This window comes from Sceloporus occidentalis, unplaced genomic scaffold (assembly GCF_023333645.1).
Source record: "Sceloporus occidentalis isolate IW3139 unplaced genomic scaffold, rSceOcc1.0.p SCAF_7, whole genome shotgun sequence".
NCBI classification, from domain to species: domain Eukaryota; kingdom Metazoa; phylum Chordata; class Lepidosauria; order Squamata; family Phrynosomatidae; genus Sceloporus; species Sceloporus occidentalis.
In genome coordinates this window covers 84833314-84855601 of record NW_028316987.1, presented here as the reverse complement: position 1 = coordinate 84855601, position 22288 = coordinate 84833314, and the positions used below count along the sequence as shown (strand labels likewise).

General features: G+C 38.6%; 1 protein-coding gene across 12 annotated transcripts in view; it reads left to right on the top strand.

Annotated features, from left to right (window-relative positions):
• ZMYND11 (zinc finger MYND-type containing 11) overlaps nucleotides 1-22288 on the top strand; it is a 108113-nt gene that overhangs the window by 68719 nt on the left and 17106 nt on the right. For 10 of the 12 annotated variants that reach the window (XM_089533538.1, XM_089533534.1, XM_089533537.1 and 7 more), the window contains 4 exons: nucleotides 9473-9634; nucleotides 19969-20046; nucleotides 20718-20810; nucleotides 21216-21303. In XM_089533538.1, coding sequence (XP_089389664.1) covers nucleotides 9473-9634; nucleotides 19969-20046; nucleotides 20718-20810; nucleotides 21216-21303 — 421 coding nt within the window. Of the gene's footprint in view, nucleotides 1-2540; nucleotides 2586-9472; nucleotides 9635-19968; nucleotides 20047-20717; nucleotides 20811-21215; nucleotides 21304-22288 lie in introns of all 12 variants that reach the window. The other 2 variants (XM_089533541.1, XM_089533539.1) reach the window with 2 other exon arrangements.

Genomic DNA, 22288 nt, shown 5'->3' with positions numbered 1-22288 from the left:
TCCTCTTCACAGGAAAACCCTTATGTATGTGTTCACAGGCAAACATTTGAAAAACAATTGCTTCAGGTAAACAGGAAAGGAAAGGGTCCGTTTGAGAAATGAATTATAAATACTTAATTTTTAAATAAAATTCTGAACTTAAAAGAGGAAGCAATTAACCCGAATTAGTAAGCTCCATAAGAAATAGTTAGATGCCTCAAAACCTGCACAGAGATATGATTTAACACAATCGACATATCTTGAAGTAATACTATACCAACTTGGACCTAAGTGCTTACATTTCCCATTAAATAGTACTGAAGTGGTTAGACTTCACAATAATTCTGTCATGCTCCTCTCAAACATAATATACATAGTCAGGGTTGTCTGTATTTTGCACTAAATATAAGCAAATCAGTTGTTTGTTTGTTTTTTTGCAAAGATAGTAAAATATTTTCATGAATAATAAAATAAATGTTCAGGTCTTTCCTTAGTTTGGATAATTCTTACATCACAGCTACAGTAGTCAAAGGAGGGTAAGTGAGCTTTGTTTGAAACTGAACCCCTACTCCATGACCAATGAAAACCTTCATCCTTTATAGATTCTGATAGGCATTGCACAGAAAAAAGTGAACTGATAATTCTGAAATGCTGAATTTTGCAGCTAGTATAATTTTCTATGGCTTTTCTGTGCTTTCTTGGAATTGTGGAATACACACATCCCTTCTCATAGTTCAAAATTGTGTAAGCATGTGTAAGAAGAAGAAAAAAAATAAAGAAATAATGTCTGTTCGTATATATCCATGGGTCACATTTAAATGTTTGTGTCCACTATAAGTATCACAGTAGTCACACTTCTCTTGCATGATTAATTTAAATTGTTAATAAATCCTTACATGAAAGATATTAAAAAGACTATGCATAACATCTGCAATTAATGAGGCTGATTTGCTTGTTTTAACTTAACAAAGCTTTTAAATTTTGACAAAACTAAAAGTTTCATTAAACATTGTTTTAATTTTTCAATCACTGTGATCATATTAAGACAGAATTATAGTTCTTGGAAGAGAGGATTTAAGGATTAATGCAGACTTTTGGTTACAGTTATTAGCATCATTTAGTTTTGATTTTTTTGTCCAAACAACATATTTACTAGGTTTAGGCATTACTAATGTCTTCTCTTTGTGAACTCAACAGAGTCATCAACATTAAATAGGTGTACATGAGCTGTATTTACTAAAAGTGTAATGATTTACTTAAATCCTTGATCCGGCTGCTCTAACCATGCTAGAAATAGAAGTAATATATCTTCTAAATAGCCCTGACTTCCAGTTGTTATTTTTTTACAGCAGTGATGAGCAACATGAGGTCCATAAGTTGCATGTGTTCTCCTCAGTATTTTTGTAGATTCATCCCAGGACCCCTGCTGCCACTGCACTACAAATATTTGGAAGATGATGATGATGATGATGATGATGATGATGATGATGATGATGATGATGATAAAATAACCTTACTGCCCTGCCACTAAATTCAGTGGCACAGAGAGAATCCAACCTTTATAAAGACCATTCTTGCTTTAAGACAAGGCAGGGGGTCTTGCTTTAAAGGCTTTTAGCACTTCAGAAACCCTGTGGCAGAACCAATTTTTGCAGATCTTGTCCCTTCTGTGAATGGCAAAAATGTGTATTTATTTTAATTGTGGGAGCCTCTTTGAGTCCCAGTACTGAGGAAGTGGTGGGATATAAACTAATAAAGGAGGGTGAGGATGAAGAACCAGCTGACAGTGGTTCTGATCTATTGAATTTGCAAAAGGTTAAAGTAAAACAAAGAATTAGAATCGTGTGCCATTTTTAAAAAAGGAATTAGCATCACAGTCATAATCTGAAAACCATAGGCTTTTATATTTGATAGATTTCCTTTTATATCTACATAGTATAATTTCATATTAAAATCTACACTGAGCTGTCTCTGCCATGGCAACTGAATTAATCAGATGTGTAATAATGCTTCCCCTTGTCTGTTAGTATGCTGACCCTAGTCTACTTTTCCATTTGAGAAATTCTTTCCTTGCCCAGGATTTTCTGATTTGCTTTATAGATACTTTATGCCCATTCACTTTTAAAAAAAGCATAATGTATTTACAAACTGTAAGAGAGGTAGGTACCTGATAACATATAATAAACAAAACATCTCTTAGTTTGCTGAGGGTTTGACACCACAATGGGACATGGCATGTAGATACGTCTTCCCAGTGGCCATTCCATGAGCACATTAATCTTTCTTTTATGTTGAACAGTTCCAGATATGGAACAATTTTTGTTCTTTTCTGCTTCAAATGTGTGTTTTCCTAATTAATTTAATGGCTTAGAAAGCTTTCAGGAGAACAACAGAAAAGTTGGGGAACTTAATCTAAATAAAGTGTGTTTGGGGAAAATATATGTGGTCAGGATGCTATCTATAACAGTGCTTTCCCCATCTCCATGTCTCAGTTCATGTACCTCAGATGGGTTCCAGTACAGAGACCATGTATGGTTTTTTTGTTTTCTTTATTTTGAAAGGCCTACAGCATGCATCCTTTCTCCCAGGCATCAGCAAAAATCAAGGTGAACAACGTTTGCACTATGTAGACTTGAATTTCCTGTTATAGTCTCTTTCTGTTGCACAGTAAGATAGATTAGATTATTGCATTTTCACTCGTTAAAATTATTGTATTAATAAATGCTAATCATCAGTGTTCCGTGCAGTTCTTCAATTGGCCAGTACAGTAAAACATTTTTTCCCCTTCTTCCTCCTCCTAGTGAGCTGGAAGTGGTTGCTCACATGTTTTGCCACAAGATGTGAAGTTGCAATGGTTTCCCTTTTCTCAGCTATTTTAGGAGTGGATCATGACATCTGGTGGTAGACTTTGCAAGTGCAAGGGAGGATGGGTTCGTTCATTTTAGATTTTGAGATATATTTGCCATCAACTTGTAAGGAGATGTTCAAGTTACAATTGGTCCTCCACATTTGTGGCTTCGACTTTTGCGGATTTGATTATTTGTGGTTTGATTCATATGTTCTCTCTAGGAATCGCTCGGCTAGGTTCTCCAGTGCATGTCTGCCAGAAGTAGACCATACATTTGTGCTGGAAAATTAGAAGTTCCTAGAAAAACACCTCTCTAGACAATTATAAGTCCTCCAGCATGAATCTATGATCAACTTTTGGCAAATGTTGACCAGAGAGTTGCACTGGACGACCTGGAGATTCCTAGAGAGGTGTTCCCTTAGGTAAAAAGAATAGTGTGGCTTTTATTTTTATTTGTGGCTTTTCCACATTCACAGGTATCCTTCACCCCTAACCCCAGCGAATGTGGAGGGACCACTGTATAGAGATACTTCATGTCTCATGAGAAGAAATTATGTCACAGATAATTGTGTCCCTGGATGTATGTATGGCTTGTAAGCCATCCTTTAAAACAAAGAACTTTATATTTAAAAGTTGGGTTGGACTTGAAATCAGTGTAGAGGTTACACATATTTGCCATGGGCCATTTCTCAGAAATTTATCTGGTTGCCATTAGCATTAATTTTAACACTTGTACTTGTACTACAGATTTTCTATCTTCTCTATTAAATTTTAATTATTAACATAATGTTTTGTCTGTTTTATTGATTTTTTTGAAAATGGAATTTATATCAGAAATAGAAGGCCCAACCTTCTGCCACACAGACTAGTCTTGTACCCCAGGTCATACACACAGTGTGCCCTCCTATTTTTTCCTTCTTCAGTCTGGCTATGCTCTGTTTTTATTTATTATGAATGGCCCTCTCATTCATCTCTCTGTAAATCTTTTGAGAAAGAAGCATTAAAACTTAGTGATCAAATTGTTTTTCAAAATGCCTTTACTTGTTGCATATATTGTCATTTATAGTGTATTTGTGAAGAGCATACTTGGAATATCTCTCTGAATAACTTTTTCTTTCCTATAAGCCCTTAAATGCAGTGCTGCTCAAATGTAAGACACTATTTCATTTGGAGTGTCAGTAACCTGGATCAATCCAGCCTGAGTTGCAAGATAATACACTTGTGCTGCAATGACTGGCTGTAAACTTAGTTCAATCCCAGTGTGTCAGCCAGCTAAGCAGAAAAGATTGCATCAGAGCAAGGGCATTGTACCAGGTGAAGTTGGAGTGTACCATTCAGCACATACAGTGGGCCCTTGGTATCTGCTAGGGCTTGGTTCCAGGAACTCCCCACTCCGTGGATACCAAAATCCATTGATACTCATCCCATTAAATATAATTGCATAGTAAAATGGTGTTCCATATATAAAATAGCAAAGGTGTGCTTTTTGAAATGTATATATTTTCTCAATATTTTCAATCTGTGGATGCTTGAATCTATGGATAAAAAATCTGTGGATACAGAGGGCTGACTGTACCTGAGTTAGTTAGATCTATTTTGTTAAGACAGCATGAAAAATCCCTTAAACACAATGAACTAAGAAGATAATTCACTTTCTTGTAATCTGTGGTTGAGATCCTGCACTGCACATGCAGAGTATAACACTCCACACACACAGCTCTCCACTCCTCCCCACCCTGGCATCTGTCAAGGCCTGAGGTGCACTGCTATGGTGGTTAAATGGCCAGGAGAGGGAAGGAGTCAACCAAGCAGCAAATGCGTACCATCATTCCCCATTGCAGTTATCTAGATAGAGAGAAAGAGGATGGAAAGCTGACCTTCTTCTCTATCTAGCAAACTGTTACAGAAAGGGAAAGCAGTTCTTGCTGCCTGGTTGCATCTCTCCCTCCCCAATGGTTGTAGCAGTGACCCAAGAGGCTTGACAGTTGCCATAGGGAGGTTTTCAATGCGGTGCTAGGGGATAATTAATAACCCCTTGCCCCCCATCCAAAACAAGACATGATCTTTAGAGCAAATCTGGCCTCTCCCCTGGAGGCCAAGAATAATAATCTGAGACTGCCATACTGTGGACTTACCATGAGAAGACATGACTCACGAGAAAAATAATAATGCTTCTTGGAAAGCTGCTGCCACAGATGCTGGCGAAACGTCAGGAAGAAACTCTTCTAGAACATGGCCACATAGCCCAAAAAACCCACAACAAACTATGGATGCTGGCCATGAAAGCCTTAACCCGATTTAAATTACATGAGTGATTTGACCATTGCAATTTTATCTCCCTGTTTTGTTTTTTGTTAGCTAATTAATTGCATCAGTTTATTGACAGCATTCACTAGACATTCTCCTGCATAAGACCACCTAAAATGAATGGGAATTTAACAAGGCCTGGTAGTGCTCTTGTAAGATTTCCTTTCATTTCTATGAAACTAATCCAGAAAGACTTCCTGGTGGGTTTTTCTTTTTCTTGTTTAACTGGCCTTTTCTATTGGTGAGCACTAAGTAAAATCAATACAAGTAGTGGAAAAGGAGTGTAGCATGTGATCATTAATTAACATTTTTATCCTTTGTTAAACAATGGCGGGGTACAGACGGGCAGGGGAAGACATCTTGGAGGTGTATTCTGCTGAATACGGAGCCTCCAGACCGCCCGCCCCAGGGGCATGGCTCAGGTGTATGGGGCTTCCACATGGGGGGCAGTGAAGACGCCTCACCTGACCCGCAGTTTCCATACCGCCGCCTCGGAGGACACTGCAAAGAGAGAGGCAGCTTCTGCACGGGCGGCCAAAAACGGGGCTTTTTTTTTCTTTTGCCGGCTGGCGGATGCGCAGCTGCGCAGCTGTGGCGCTCAGCACCGGCGGCAGAAAGCCTATGTGCACATTTAAAGCGCCCAGGCCCCTTTAAACTTTTTCCCTCGCCCTGCCCAAGAACAATGGTGGTCTCCTGCCAGCTGGTGATCAGCTGGTGTTGGCATCCTTGTCCGCTTGCACGTTGGTAGTGTCACCAGCATCATGGATGCCTCCTCTCCTTTGGTCCCCACGCTCTTGCTGAATCTGCAATGCACAGCCACAGCTGTTGCCGCTGCCACCGCTGTCCCCCTGCCATCCCCCATCACCTCCCTTGTACATATGTAAATATTTAAAGTTTTAGGGTTTTTTATTGTTAGGTGAAAATGGCACAGGAATGTGTGTAGGGGTTCACTTTAAATTCCAAACTTTCCCCAATTCTAGCAGCGCATGCGTACATGTTGCTCTAGGATTAGGGTTAGGGTTAGGGTTACAAGCATTAAAATAGAGTGCAGCTGTGCTGCAGCTTCCACATCTGCATGGCATCTGACGCTCTAATTAGAGCCTCGGTGCAAACTGCGCATGTTCCAGGACCCCGACTCATTATGCGACGCAGCAGACACGGAGCTATACCTTCATGACGTCATGAACACACTCCTTTTTGCCCGTCTGTATCCCGCCAAAATGTCAAATGTAAAATAAGAGGTGCATTGGTTTCTCTCCAAAGTATTTTGATCTGAAAGCTTTGTGAGTAATAGATCTAATAAAGTTTCTTAGTAAGGGGCTGATGAAATAAAAAGGGAACCAAAAGTAAAGACTACACATTTACTTTTTAGTTGTACAGATCACATTATATATGTCTTTACCTTATAATATTATGATCTGCTTTGAGTCTGTATTTTAAAATTTAATTTAAATATTTAATTTATTTTTTAATTTTTTTAAAAGAGGAAGATAATAAAGAGCTGTTTATACTTGATGATGGCTACCGTAAAAATGCTGTAGGAGGACGCAAGGCCAGCAAAAGCCTCATGACCAGGTCGAGTCTATGCACAGATATTGTACATGTGACTTGGTTCTTCCACATGAAAGCGATTTGCCTGGGCCTTGAAATGTACATTTACCAGTCAGAATGCTACGTTTTGGAACACCTGCTATTGTGCAGATCACAGTGATGTGCCAAGGTGACAGCTGTTCACACAAACTTTTATTCCACCTTTGAATGACTTGTTTCTACAATTCCACTTATTCCCAAAGTGGTGATCATACATCAACTCACCCTTTAAGTGGTGTTATCTTAAATAACACCACCAATAATAAATAAATTTTCTCAATCCCCAACCGTTTGAATTTTCATGGAGTTCTCTTAATATTTCTCTTTCTTCCATGATCTTGCCATGGCTTTAAGAGTGTGTATCGCTCACTTAGGGTTATCCATCCATACACAATTCAATTATTCTGGATTATAATAAACTTCACTCTTTATAGGACTAGTATGTAGAGAGATCTGGTAGCACCTTTGAGACTAACTGAAGTAAAGAAGTTGGCAGCATGAGCTTTTGTAGACTTCAGTCTACTTCCTCAGAAGCATATAGTGCAGTGGAAACTAGGGAAAGACATTGGTATGTGAGAATGTCAATTCAAAATTCTTTGTCTTTAAAAATAAAGAAGCACATCCAGTTTCAATTTATAAAGTAGGCAAGCATCTTACTGATTTTGAAGTTCTTCTTGTCACTTTAGGAGTCAGAATAAGCTTGGAGCATTTTGCCAGCCTAGGTATTGCCTCATCTGAGAAGTGCACATCAGCACTTATAGCTGCTTGGTGAGAGTGATGGGTTATTGGTTATTGGGTTGCTTTACTGACACTCTGAATAATCTTGTCTTCCTAAGCACCTGTTTGTGTTGCTTCCACAGTTGAGCTGGCCCTGGTAGGTATAAGATTATAAATTGTGAGTAGAATATTTATTATGAATGAAGGCTAGCATAGTTAGGTGTGGTTACTGTAACAGTATATTTCAGTGGGGCCTCAATTGACCTGGATAATAATTTATCTTGACATCAGATTATATCCATTGAGCTGGATTGTGCTCATTCCAGGCAAAGAAAGGAAATAGCACTAAAAGGCAAGGAGTAGTTCTTACTTTTTGTGCTAAATTATATGAAGTATACTTATAGGTTTCATTCACACTTGAAACATCAGAACTCTGACCAAAGCTGAAATTAGGTTAAACATTCCAGTATTTAGCTTAATTGAAAGCCAACACAATATGTGTGTTTGTGAGTCTGGGTGTGTGTATTTTAAATGAAGCCTGCTTAATAATGCCCTATTGCAGGGGTTCAGAATGTCTCAATGCCTTCATTTTTCTGCTCTGTTTGTATGTTCCTATATGTGTGCAACCCATACCTTGCTTATAAATATTAGTTTGCATTGTTAGTGTACATCAATTAATTTTCAGGAATGCAAGTGAGGTTTTGCAGAAAGCTCTGTTTTGTCTAGTGGTTCAGCAGTGAAATCTTTCTGTTTTATTATGAATGCTCCTAATGTGTTTGGCAAATTGTATTGAAGAAAGAAGAACTGAAATTGAACCCAACTGGCAGATGAGATGCGAAAGTAGATGGGAAGTAGGTTGGGTTTTATAGTGATAATCTAAAAAATTTAAAAATTGGCTATTATACTTGAGAGCTTGGCAAAGTTAATTTTTGACTACATCTTCCACTAACCATGTTTCGTAGGGGATTCTGCAAAATGTATTCCAGAAAAAGTTAATTTTCCAAGCAATGGTATAGTTAAGATTTCAATAGATATTGAGATGTTTCCAGACTTGGTTCAAATTTGTGTGGAAGTTTTCGTCCATCTGTGTGGAACTATGAGGAATGGATAGGATTCTTTTCTGCTTGTTTCCATCCTGCTCTTCCACAATAGGAAAACATTGCTTTTACTTTGCCTGTGGCCATTGAGAGAAGTTAGGACAACATGTGCCGCACCTGCTGTCCCCAGACCAATCTGTTTTCCTTAGCATCCATGCTGCCTTTTAAAGTAGTAGCTTCTTTTGCCCAGTCAGGGGAGGTCATTTACAGAATGGATATGTGCATTCAGGAAAAAGCCACAACTGCTGAGGAAGGATTGGTGTGGAGTAGCGGTTTTCTTTTTCCCTTTCTTTTCCAAAAATGAAGGCAAGGAGAGCAGATGCCAGTCCCCAGAGCCCTTCTGAACTTTTGCTTGAAAGGAGTTTCTTACATTCCTCTGAATTCCAAGCAACAAGAGAAGGATTCCTGCTTTCATGTTCATTACAAGGGAGAACTAAGTCTCATTATTAATGGAATAAAAGATGGTTAGGCATCACAGTTTATTGACTTGATAAAAAAGAGCACTCTCATCACCTCTTTCAAAGAGATAAAGGTTACTGGAATTAATACAAAGATTCAATTATGCAAGTCAAGAACCATTTCTTCTAATAGTGGGGTACTTTTTCTTTATGGCTGGAGACATGTCATATTTGTTGTGTTCATGATGCTAACCAGATGCTCTTAAAACAAGATTTAAAGCCTGGAGTTCTTTAGAGGTTAAAAGTGTGTTCTGTTCAATTATTAAAACTTCTGAGGTTTATTTATGGGGTTTGGATATCCCTCCTTCCTAAAAACAATTGGAATAATCCACAAAAGAGGTACAGTACATTAATATAAATATATACATTATATATGTAAATAAAGCCTGTTGCTAAACTTAAAGAAATGTTCTTTGTTCATGGCTATTTCAGATATTGACAGAATGTTCTATCAAATTATTTTGTATTTTTTGTAGGACTGGGAAACAGAAACTCATGACTGGTATTGTTTTGAATGCCATTTGCCTGGAGAGGTGTTGATATGTGACCTGTGTTTTCGTGTGTATCATTCCAAGTGTTTATCTGATGAGTTCAGGCTTAGAGACAGCAGTAGTCACTGGCAATGCCCAGTTTGCAGGGTGAGTACCTCTGAGCTTTCATGTGCTGAATAGAGGCTTGGTATTTGTTATTTATAGTTTCTAGAAGATGTTTCTGGCCAGGAGAAATATTCAGCTTTGCCTATTGCAGTATCAATGCATGTGTTAAATGCAAATCCAGAAGTGTGATAAAATCTGGATGTGCCTGGGCAAAATCTTTCAGAGCCTGCAATCAGTGAGCATTTCCTGACAGTAATCAAAATAAATGTTTTATTGAATTGGCCTAGAAATTAAGAAGTGCTGTAATCTGGAATTTCAGAAATGTCTAAGCGAATCTCCAAATCATTCCCAACTGATGTATGCCAAGACCAGGTAATAATCTGTTTCTAGAACAGAAATGTTTACCTGGAAGTCTCTGATTCATTTCAATCCCAAAACAACCCCACCACAGTTCAGTTCAGTTCAAGGTGCATTGCTATTATGGACACAAATCAGATTTCTCCAGGGAATCCCCACATACATTATCACAGTACACACACAGATGCATGAATCAAAGCTATTTTCTGTTTTGCATTTGCCTGGATGTTTGGTTCTTCTGACATTTGCCCAACCATATCCAGATATGCGTGAGATTTTGGATTCTCCCATAAATGTAGACAACTAGAAAGAATTTTATATATTTGTGTAAGTACTCCAGAAGGTTTGCATTATGCCATACCAAAATACTTACATTTCCTCTTCTGGCTTTACTGATGTTTATAAATGCTACATAATATTGTGGGCTGAGATCCATGAGAAACAGTTTTATTCAAACACTGTACATAAGGCCAGTATATCACACTTTTTAAAATTTTGCCATAGGCAAGGTACTTTTCAGTCAAAATCTTTATTTACGTGCTCAGTTTTTCACAATCTGCTGTTTGGGTAGAGACACCAGTCTGATACTTCCTGTGTGCTCTCCAGCATCCCCAACAAGTCACAACAGTTGTAGCACAGAAGGATGAGAGAGGAGGGAGGAAGAGGGAGAAAAAGACGGAGCAAATGAGAACTTTATATATCAAAAACTAATGGACTAAGAAGGCAGGTTTTCCTTCTACTTTCCCCACTTACTTTTTTTCACAAAAACATATATAACATACTGTGCTGGAAGATGTATTGAAAAGCATGGTGTGTGTGAATGAGCAGTCACTGTAACTTCTGCTATAGGAAACATCTTGCTTGAAAGGATTTACAGGCCATTGTTAGTTTTGAAAAACAATGGGCTTTCAGTATATGTCCAGGGTTTTGTTTTTTTTGTTTGTTTGTTTGTTTGTTTTTGCAGTTTAAAGGCTGTGCCCATAATCCTATTGGTGGACTGTGTAAGTGTAGGCAAAAGCAACCATAAAGGAAGTAAAACATTGGAGAAATAGTCTGCTGACAACTGGCAGATTTTGTCTGCCTTCCCTTGCCACTGCTGCACAATCCTGGAAAAGTGTGAGTTCTAGCATAGTGCACCAACATGATTCCAGCCTGTCACTATAGCCAGTACTGAAAGGGCAGGATAAGGATAGCTTGAGCCTTGGGCCCCTTCAGATGGAGGGAAAGAGGTTTTATTTCTTTTGTTGAGCTCTTCTCTGAGCAGAGAAGGAACTCTACCCCTTTACCCAATAGCCTTTCTCTGCCTTGTATATGCAGCTATTCAATTATACTTTATTCCTGTCTTGCCTTGTTTCATAATGGGCCCTTACTCACAAGTAGGTTATGACTCCTGAGGAAGTCCCCCTCTTCCTCAAGGTGATAGGCCATTGTCCACAGACTGCAGTGGGCCATCAAGTGCCATATACTTTTGTTTCTATTCAGCTTTTCATTTTCTTCTGCCACTTTCTCTCCCAAAGTCCACAAATACTCAGGTAAATGTCCAGCAGAGTGCTTATCTATATAGCTACAGACCAGCCTCTTTGCATTTTCCAACACTGATTATTCTAGAAAAGGCATTTGTAATCTGTTTTCTTTATTTCTAGTTTGTTCAAATATCTGCCAATCAGAGAACCACTTTTTGGAGTGTGAGACTGAACAGTAGCTTTGGGACTTCATGTAATTAAATCAGACCTGAAGTCCATTGTGTGTGAATTATATTGGCTCCTTTGGTCATAGCCAGCTTTTTTTTTTTTTTTTGGTCTGTCTTGAGGCAGCATCAGCATAATTTTAAGGATAAGCACATATTGTCCAGATTTCACTGTCATCAGGTCACAAATATAAAATAAATTAATTAAAGATTTTTTAAAAAATGTTGTGGGGTCCTGAAAACAAGAACAAGAATCATGATTGTGTACCATTTGGCAAAACAACTCCATGCAGGCTTTTCTGTTAGTTACTTGGCAGCCCACCTCAAACTGGCCAGCTGCATCTCCTAACATTGGTGTCCTAATATATACGCCAGTAGTGAAGCAACAAAGATGTTAGATAAAGCTTTATTTAATGGTGGCAAATACCAGTCGCTACTCAGCAGAGGAACAGCTGGTGCAGATAGATTCAAATACCACCACTGGTTTATTAGCACTGCAATTTGCAGGTGTGGGTTTCATATTTCAGACAGGTGGCTTTTTGGAACTCTCATGTTCATTAGGTTTGCTTAATTTTAGGGTTGAGTTTATATTCTCCAGATTTCATTGTCATTGGACCACCACTTGTTCTGAAAAGCCAACGACAGGTTCTTTAAAAACTGCTTCATACCATTCTTGCTTCACTGATAGAAGGCAGAGGCAAGTGGCATTTCAGCAGCAGAATGACCAAATGGCTTTCTGTTATTTTCACAGTGTTCTTGCACAGACCTTTCCTTTCCAAGTTGCCACTCCTATGGAACAGTTGACTTGGGAATTAGTTAAGTAGGAGAGGTCATTCTTGAGCTTAGAAGCATCATGATATAGGTACTAATAATGTGAAATTACTTCATTCCTTCTGGTGCCATGCTTTCTGCTAGAAAATGCTCCTTCCTAACTTCTTTCCTTGAGGAATTCCACGTTCAGAATAAACTCTCTCTAGACAGAGAGAAGCTGGTAGGTGAAACAGGAGCAAAGGTAGGGTTCTTCACCCTTCTCTTCTGTCTTACCTTGATACTTTTTAAAACATCCCTAACTTTATCTGAATTCAACATAACCCAGGCTCTTCATTGTCACATCTAGTTTGGTCCTTTAATTATAACTGTCCAAGTACATACCTATAACTCCTAAATGGAACTTATAGTTGACACTGATATGCAATACTTTACTCAACTGGTGAAGTTTTGTATTAGTTCCAAAGCCAGTTATGATTGCCCCCTCATCTAAAGGGACAAAAAGCTGACCTTGTCTGGTTCAAAATTTAGCAGCAAATATTTTCAGATCAGTTTTATTCTTCAATTCCTTTGGGAAGTGTGACTCAACACATATTTTCAAGACAATTTTTGTACTTTTTATAGCATACATGAAATTTCTGTGCAAGTGTTTTCTAGGCTGTAAGCCTGAGGGCAGGGAATTGTCTAATTTTTTTTTAAAAAAAGTAAGCTGCTCTAATAGCCTTTTGGCTGAAGAGCGGGGTATAAATACTATAAATAAATAAAAATAAAAAAATAGGCTCAGACACACCGGGCACTACATTGTGTTTGTGTATGAGTCTTTAAGTCACCTGTTGACTTCTGACACCTTGATGTGGGTTTCTTAGGCAAGAGATATTTAGAGCTGATTTTGCCAGTTCTTTCTGTCCTAGTCTACAGCACCTGATATTTGCTGGTGATCTAGTATCCAAGTACTAACCAGGACTGACCCTGTTTAGTTTCCAAGGTCAGATGGGATCTGGTGCCTTTAGAGTATTTGTAGGCGTGGTAGCAATAGCACTTTACATTTTTATACCGCTTCACAGTGAACTAAGCACTCACTAAGCAGTTTACAGTGTGTTAGCCAGTTGCACTCAACAAGCTGGTTACTGATTTTACCGACCTACAAAAGGATGGAAGGTTGAGTCAACCTGGAGCCCTACAGATTTGAACTCATAATGTTGTAGCTGCAATATTGGTATTTAAACACTGTGCTGCCAGGGCTCCTTTAGGAACCTGTTGTTCTTTGAGATCATATTCAGAATTTGGGGTAGGGGCAAAAATGTACTTTTGTAATAAAATTTGGGGAAATATCTCAATGGTGATGCAGATTTGAGGGTGGAGGGTATTTCATTTCATTTTTTTTTTTTTTACTGCTCAAGAAATGTGGGATAATTTAGAAGTTTCAGTAAAAGATTAAATTGTTATTGTACCTTCATAGATGGCTTTTGCAGTAGGCAAGCCGCTTTTAGCAGCCGTGTCATTGTCATTCCTGTATGACTAGTGGTAATACATAGGCTGTCTCTCTAACAATTTGTCCTAAGTATCCATTCTGGAATATGGATTATCAGTGTCTCTTTCATCTCTTTTATCTTTCTGGTTTACAAACTTTCTTTAAGAAAAATCTAAGTCATAATTTAGAAGAGTACCTCAGGCTTTGGAACATTCTGAGTATTGTCCAAAGCAATAAAGGGAGCTTAACAACATTTGTAAAAGCAGTCATGTTTTCTTTGCACTATCCCCAATAAATAATAACTAAATAATGGAAGCAACCTGCTAAAAAGGTTTGTTTTAACAACTTTTATCCCCTTTCAACTAAAGATCTCTTGTCCAAAGATGGCCCCAAAGTTACTAAACTGTTGACCGAAGTGATATATCTAACAGTGTTGACTGCACTGTATGTAAAATTATCAGCAAGAGCTCTTTGATTATTACCCTTTACATAAAAGCCGAGAATGTTAAACCTAGGGGAGAGATTGCTCCTGGCTAATCTCAAAAGTGAATTTGTATTTGGATTCCCCCTTCTATCTTTCTTCAGTAACCATATTTTGGACATATTGAAGCCATGTTCCCAAAGCATTAAAGATCATGTGTATTTTTATTCATGTTACTGTTTTTAGACTGTAAAGACAAGGAATGTATTTACATTGCTTTTATTTGATTGGCATCCTTTGAACAACTTTATTTGACATCCTTAATCTTATTCTGAAACACATCTATTGTTTTGATATTTGAAAAATGTATACAAGAAGGGCACAGATTAATCACTGATGGATAAGCCACTGACAACAGTGCCAGAACATTCACATATGATTCTGTTTACTTTAGGGCAGTTTGTCAGCAGCTTTACATACAATGCAAAACAGCATGCTGGATTAGATGTATTTTTACAAGCATGTTTGTAGTGCAGTAAATCTATCAAGAGTCTATATCAAGAAGGTACATTGACAAAGTGTAAGTCCTTGCCAGTGTACACCATCATCACAGGGGGCAAAGGCAGCTTTCTTGATCCCACTTGCTTCCCTGGAATAAACCCAGATGTGTTCCAGATCATCTTGTGAATCTTGTGGAAATGTATCTGGGTAAACCTCCAATATATAGATGGGATAATGGAGCCACCTGTAAGTTTCGTCATTGTCCTATAAGGAAGGGACCATGTTACATAAGAAGAAACAAGATAGCTTTTTGTGCTGTGTTATTCAAGGTATAGATACAGAAATCTTAAAGGTTTATTCTGATAGATAGCTCCAACAGAAGCCTGGCCCAAGAATGTTATGCCTTCTACTAAGTGGCATAACTCATTGTGTTTGAGAGTGTGTTTGACCACTCAGAGCTCAAGAGTGGGAGATAAAGTCTCATGCTTCCTTTTACCCAGCACCGTTCATCACATTCAAAACAGAACAAGAAATGCTATTGCTTGGTTAGTTGCTATAAAGTAATATGCAGTGCTTTTTTATATAGTGCTAAAGGGGTAATTGCAACCTGTGCATTTATTCCCAACTACAGTGGATCTTCACTACTAACAGAAAAGGGTACATAGACTTCTGCACGCTTGATATCAGTGCCATTCTCAACTACTACTGTGGTTTTAAACATAGATGGTTATAAAATGCTTACCTGAAACAATATCCTTTGGATTTAGAATTATCCGAAATTTCTACCAGAACATTACTGGCAGTGTTAGAATTCACAGTTCTGCTTTCTTATTTCCAGAATGTGTGTCTCAGAAACCCAGCAGTCCAAAAACTCAACAGGCATTTTTTAAGTTATAGGAATGTGTGGGGACTGGAGTGTATATAGATCATTTTTAAAGTTGCCTTTTTGCAGCAGTGTACCAGAACCCCGGCACAGAGTGCACATTCACATTATTTTAATGTGTTTTATTTCTATGTTACAATGCTCAGCGGAGTAAATATATTTCATCCAGAAAAGTGAACTTTAAAAAGTGAACCTTTTATTGATTTATTTACTCTTACTGTGCTGGACCATTGTGAACCCCTGCAGAAAAGAAAATATGCCAAAAAAAAAAAAAAAGGCTCAAAAGAGTGAACCTCCTTTACAAGAAAAATTATTTGCCTTACATGCAAAATACATTGTCAGCATTCCAAAACTATCCTTTCTTGCTAGATGACAGCTGAAAGCAAACTCAATGCATGATGGAACAATACAATAATAATGGTGCAGAACTGGGGCAAATATATTTATTCCTATCTCTCATTTTTGACAGTTGAAATAGAGTTGAGAATCAAGGTTAGAAAACTGGTTGTGTTTTTTAAAGTAGTGGTGGGCAAAATGTGTTCCACCAGACATGTTGGATTGCAGCAACCAGTATTCCTCATCACTGTCTGGTTGCACCACAATTTGCCCACTTGTTTTAAAGGTCTGGAAATAGAAGTTAATCGTTAGTATCATGTTATGTTTTGCCATTTCACTTACAGAAAATTTAAGGCCATTGTTACTATATTGCCACCTTCAAAAGCTTTCTTAGATCTGATGTACTCCACAGTACTCATATTGGCTTCAGTGAAACTATTCAGAAATAATTATCTAAGGGCCCGAACAGACAGGCCAAAATAAAGCTGCTTCAGGTCACTTTGGAGATATGCTGTTTAAATGATGCATGCATCCTAAGAGGTCGGAAGCCGCACCAAAGCCACGCTCCAATCCTAAAGACTGAAGCACAGCTTTGGCACAGCTTCTGGACTCTTAAGATGTGTGTGTCATTTAAACAGCATACCTCCAAAGTAACCTGAAGCAGCTTTATTTTGGCCTATCTGTTCAGGTCCTAAAGTAGGCATTCCCAACCTTTCTGACTCGTGGAGCCCTTATTTGTAGGGTGGAGCCCCTAAGAGGCCTAACCTGTGTCTTACAAGTTAATGGTGTTTAGGAGTATATATAAGAAGATATTCTTATCTTTAATTTAATTTAATTTTTATTTCTTTCATTTTGCTGGTGCAGCCGTGGAGCACCTGGGAAGTGCACGCGGAAGCCTAAGGGCTCATCAGAGCACAGATTGGGAACCACTGGTCTAAGGATTGCAGCCAGTACACTGAACAGATTTCATACATTAGAAGCCTACGTAAGAAATAGTGGTTAGGAAAATCATACTACACCCTTAGAACAAAGCTATTTGGGTTTCAGAGTGCTCTTCTGGCATATATTTTCTGTTCCTCAGATTTGAAAACATTTCTGTGTATTATATGGTACACTGATAGTAGCGATCTCTGAGCTTCTAAAAATATGCACTTCTTTATTTTAGAGTCTGTATTAGATTGTAAACAAAACAGCTACTGTTAAGCTTTTTCAAAGTATTGATTCTTCCAGATTTGTACTAAATAAGGCACAACATTGGGCACTAAAAAAGAACCCTACAATCATTTCGTCTTCTCATTTCTGAAGTACTGTGTTCTTCAAGGATTTCTCACACCATGTTTTCCTCTCCCAAACAAGAGCAGGAAGGCCCAGTTTTTGCAGCACTCTGGTTCTTATCTACTAAGATTATTACTTAATAGCCTGCAGAGTTTTTTCTGTGTCTATCAATATATCATCCCATAGGCATATACACATATTTCTACACCAGCATTTTACATCCCTGATTAACAGGAATGTTAGAAAACTACTGTCATGGCAAACCTTAATCATATCTGTTCACTAGAAAAATATGTACAAGATGATCCCTTGCTGCCTCAATTCTACTGTCAGGGTCTGTTGACCCCTTCTTACACCACCATGATAGAACTGATGTTTCATGCTGTCCCAGTCTCTTGTCTTTTCCACTGATGTCAAGGGTTTTTCTCTAAATCATGGGACAAAATGTGGCTCTGAGGCACAAGGCTGTTTCCTAGATGTCACCCAGCCCCTTGCAAGATAGTTCTGGAATGCTCTTTTTCTGCCCCCTGCAATAATAATAATGATGATGATAATAATATAGGGTGGGTTGTCTTTCCCAGAAGCCTCTACAACTCATTTTTTTATTTTATTGTTTACAAAAAGTAAAACACAATTACATCACCATTCTACTTTAAAAACACAAGCTAAAATACAGATTTACAAAACTGAGGTCTCATTCAAAACTCCAAACCAAAATCTCCTGTGGTGCTGTGGTGGAACATGAGCATGAGAATTGGAGTTAATATATTCTGTAAGAGGTAACCACTTTTCCTTGAACTGGTTGCAGTTCCTTGCCTCAGAGGTTCTCCTGGCATCATCTGCAAGCTTCTCCATTAACCATCCTTCCCAGAACTTCGTCCACCATTGATCCATGGACAGATGACCTGTTTTCCAGTTTCTGGCAATGATTAATCTAGCTATAGCAACTGAAAAGGATATAATTTCTTTATGATGGAGAAATTTATTATCAAATTGAAATATACAACTCACTTTTTAATTACATTGCTAGGTCATGCCTATATGGTTTAACATTTTTTTTTAAAAATAGCTGTTTTCCAAACAAGAAATGGACTTCCTTTGGCGTTCCATGCTAGCCTGCCCAGGCTTGGAGAGATTACTTATCCCTGCTCTGAATGCTAACTTTGTGGTCCAGTAAGTTGCTCTCCTGGCTGTAACTTGCCCCAGGGCTACACACCTGAAGAATATTGGCCAGTATCCAGTGAAAATGGAACAGGGACAATTCTCCCCACTTGCAACCTGTAGGGTCAGGACTAGACTGGTCAGAATACTCCAGGCTGCTCCTGGGGTATTCTTCACCCATAGCTCAGTGACGTAGCCGGGGGGGGGGGGGGGTTCGGGGGTCCAGACCCCCCCCCTTCCATTAGAAAAATGAATGGTGTGTGCTGCTGCGCCACCGCACTCAAGCCCCATTATAATGGTGGCACTTAGTCTGGAACCCCCCTTCCTAAAATCCTAGCTACATCCCTGCATAGCTTAATTCTCCCTGTTACCTAGGTATTTTGGAGTGATGCCAGATGGCTGTCTGCACACCCATTCACCTGTACTGCCTGCCTCCACTGTCACAAGTCACTCTCTCTGAGGTCGAAAATGAGACACCCAGCATCAGTCAAGTGCTGGGCACTTCAGTGTGACCTCAGACTTGTGCCATTGGCAGCGGTTTCAGGTGGCACAGTGTTTTCAGGTGGCCATTATATAGAGAGCTGTTCAGCATCAGTCTGGAGTGTTGTGGATTTTTCTGAATGTTCCAAAGCAAATGATTAGTTTTTAAAAACCAAATTAAGGCTGGGATGGCCCAGATTCAGTGTAGAACTGGCCTTCCCACATGAAGAAAGGCTGCACTTGAATCAGACTTTTGGCCCTGCCTCTTGTGGACAGGGTGACAAGGGCATGGGGAATCTGATGTAAATGGCCCATATAGACATGCCTTAGATCTTAGACTCTCCAAATGGCTTCAGAATGAGAGAGTCCTGATGTTATCATATGTGCAGCATTGTTTGTCCTAGGTGCATCATGTGCTTATCAGTGTACACTAACACATAGAACGTTGGAGCAGCAGTATCTGACAGACTTTTATTTAAATACCAGTTCAGTAAAGGTGAAATTGGCTGAAGCATCATTCCTTTATTGGTAAACTGTTAAAATAGGATGACCTAGCAGTGTTATGAAGGCAGTGAAGTAATTTTTTAACACTTTGCATACTAACATGCCAGTCATAAACATGTTTACATACCTATAAGCCCTGTATTGAACCCCCAGCCAAGTTAATTATGCTTAGGAACAATAAAGATGTTATTCAAACACATCATTATATCACATCCGTTTACAAAGTTCTCTCTGCAGTTCCTTTCCACCATTTTTGATTTTAAGGCATTCTAAGCTTTGTGCATGGGTAAGGAAGGGGTAAGTCCTAATCCAGCTTTGTCACCTGGTTAGAGCCAACAGCTCTTTAACTTATTTCCAAACTATGATGGTAGTCTTTCACAATCTCCAAGAAAACATTAGAAGGTTGCTCAGACTAATTTAATGCATAAAATATTATCACCAGAATTTTTAACAACTTGGTATGGTAAAGTTTCCATGCATTCACTAAAGGACAGAAATCTGGAATTAAAATGCTGATTCTTTTCCCTTCTAGAGCATTAAGAAGAAAAACACAAGCAAGCAAGAGATGAGCACTTATTTGCGTTTCATTGTCTCCCGTATGAAAGAACGAGTAAGTTTTAAAGCATCATATATAATTGTTCTTTATAACAAAAGGTAATGGTATTTTCCAAATACTTTAAGCTCAGTGCTGAATTAGAAAACGAGACAGTGGTGTCTTCCCTGGCTACTCCTTTCCTCCATTTGGTTGTTCTTTCCTCTACTTCTCCAATTTCTGAGCTGGAGTTCTCCTCACCAAGGATGAGGATGAAATGACTTCATGAAAAGCATGTCAAAAGTGCTACTGTGTCAACTATTAATTCAGAAGCAAAAATGTACAGGAGAAGCATATTGGTTACATTCTGACAACCTATCTAGAATAGGTGTTGAAAAGGCCTCTTCCATCCATTACATTACCTTTGGCAAGGTGTTATGGTTTGAATATTGCTATATGAGAAGAGTACATTCTTGATAACTGCTGAAGGTAGTTCACATGTACTTCATGTCTAACAGATGGCCATGACTCTGATCCAGTCTTCTATACATGTAATTTTCCATGCAAAGCTATATTTTTTCATATCCTGTCTATTTCAGGAGCATTCCTCAGTTGCTGATCCTCCTGACATGTGCTGAAATAAGAAGTTGCATGAATTTATAATTGTACTCAATTTCAGGATTTGGGTTTGATTTGAATGCTTTTACCGTTCTTTTTCCAATGAAGATGTTGTTTTGTGTTGCCTTTAGGCTATTGATTTAAACAAAAAAGGCAAAGACAACAAACACCCAATGTATCGTAGACTGGTGCACACAGCTGTTGATGTTCCAACTATACAAGAGGTAAGTTGCTTATAGCTTGCCATTATTTTCTACCATTTGAAAAGAATAATGGAAATGGGGGTAGAGAAGTCTGCATGTGAATGCTTGCAGTCCTCAGTTTCCCTCAGAACAGTCCCAATCCAGAGGAATTGTGGTCTTTGCTTAGACATCTTGTACCAGCAACACTTTAGAAGGAATTGTTAAGTTATCAGAGAGACCTATCCCAGACAGTAGTACTATAATACTATGTACTACAATACATCTTATAACTGGATCAGCTAGAGACTGAAGCTGATCCCAAATCCAGTTCTTCATTGTGCTGTGTGTAATTACTTTTTGTAATGCAGAACTGATTGATACATAAGCCTATATGTGATTAATTGGCAACTCTAATGCTTGTCTTTATGACTCTTAAAATCTGTTTAGAAAGTAAATGAAGGAAAGTACAGGAGTTATGAGGAATTCAAAGCGGATGCTCAGCTTCTTCTACACAACACAGTGATATTTTATGGCGGTAAGTGGGGATAGTTTAATGTGTTCAACAGGGTCTTAAGTAAGCACACATCTTCAAAGGACTTAAAGCAGCATGGGTTCTGAAATGAAATGTATTATAAAAAGCATCCATACAGTTGCTTGTTCCTGCCTGTTCTCAGTAACCCCTTCAAAACTTTCAATTTCACTGGACAATGACATTTCCAAGAAGGTCCTGAAGAGAGAGGCGGGAAGAAGCTGCCTGGGTTTTGGGGTGGAGAGAAAGTTCCAGATCTAACTAACTCATGATGACATAGCTGAGGAATTCCCACTGTCAGCCTTGAGGAGCTTGAGAGTTCAAAATGGCCCAGCTTTTTCAGTCTCCCCAGTCCATCTGATCCAGAATTCAGTTGCCATTTGGCCTCCCTTGATGTGTCCTTTGCAAGCTTCCCAAGCCTATGGGATGAGTTGGATGGAAGAGGACTTCATTGCTCTTTCAGCTTCTAAACACCTCCAGGCATGCACTGTTAGGGTTTGCAACAGAACTTTACAGTTCCAAGGCCTCAAGCAGCTGCAAAACCCTTGAATTTTAGAGTAAGTTTCTTATTTTCCAATAACTTCTACCTTGCTGAAAGAGCAATACACATGAGAATTGAAATAATAATTTTTTCCACCTTAATCCTAGTTATAAATCTGAACTAGTTACTTTATGCTTTTGTTGTGTTGCCTCCTTGTTGGTTTGTCCCTCAACAGTATGTATGTAGAATGAGTTAATTCTGACTACAGCCATAGAGATCAAAGCAATTTTCCTCCCCCCAAAATCCCTTGTAGGCTGAATCAAGATACCTGCCAACTCCTCCACAGATTATCCTGCTAAATCCAAATTACAGTGTGTCACTTACTGAGAAAGCAGGTGTGCTATGTTCAAATGTTTTCAGAGCTAGCTGATAGCTCTAGATCACTCTAGCAAGCCAAACTGCATAATAGTTGAAGGGGAAGACAAATACCCTTTGCTCACCAATGCTGCT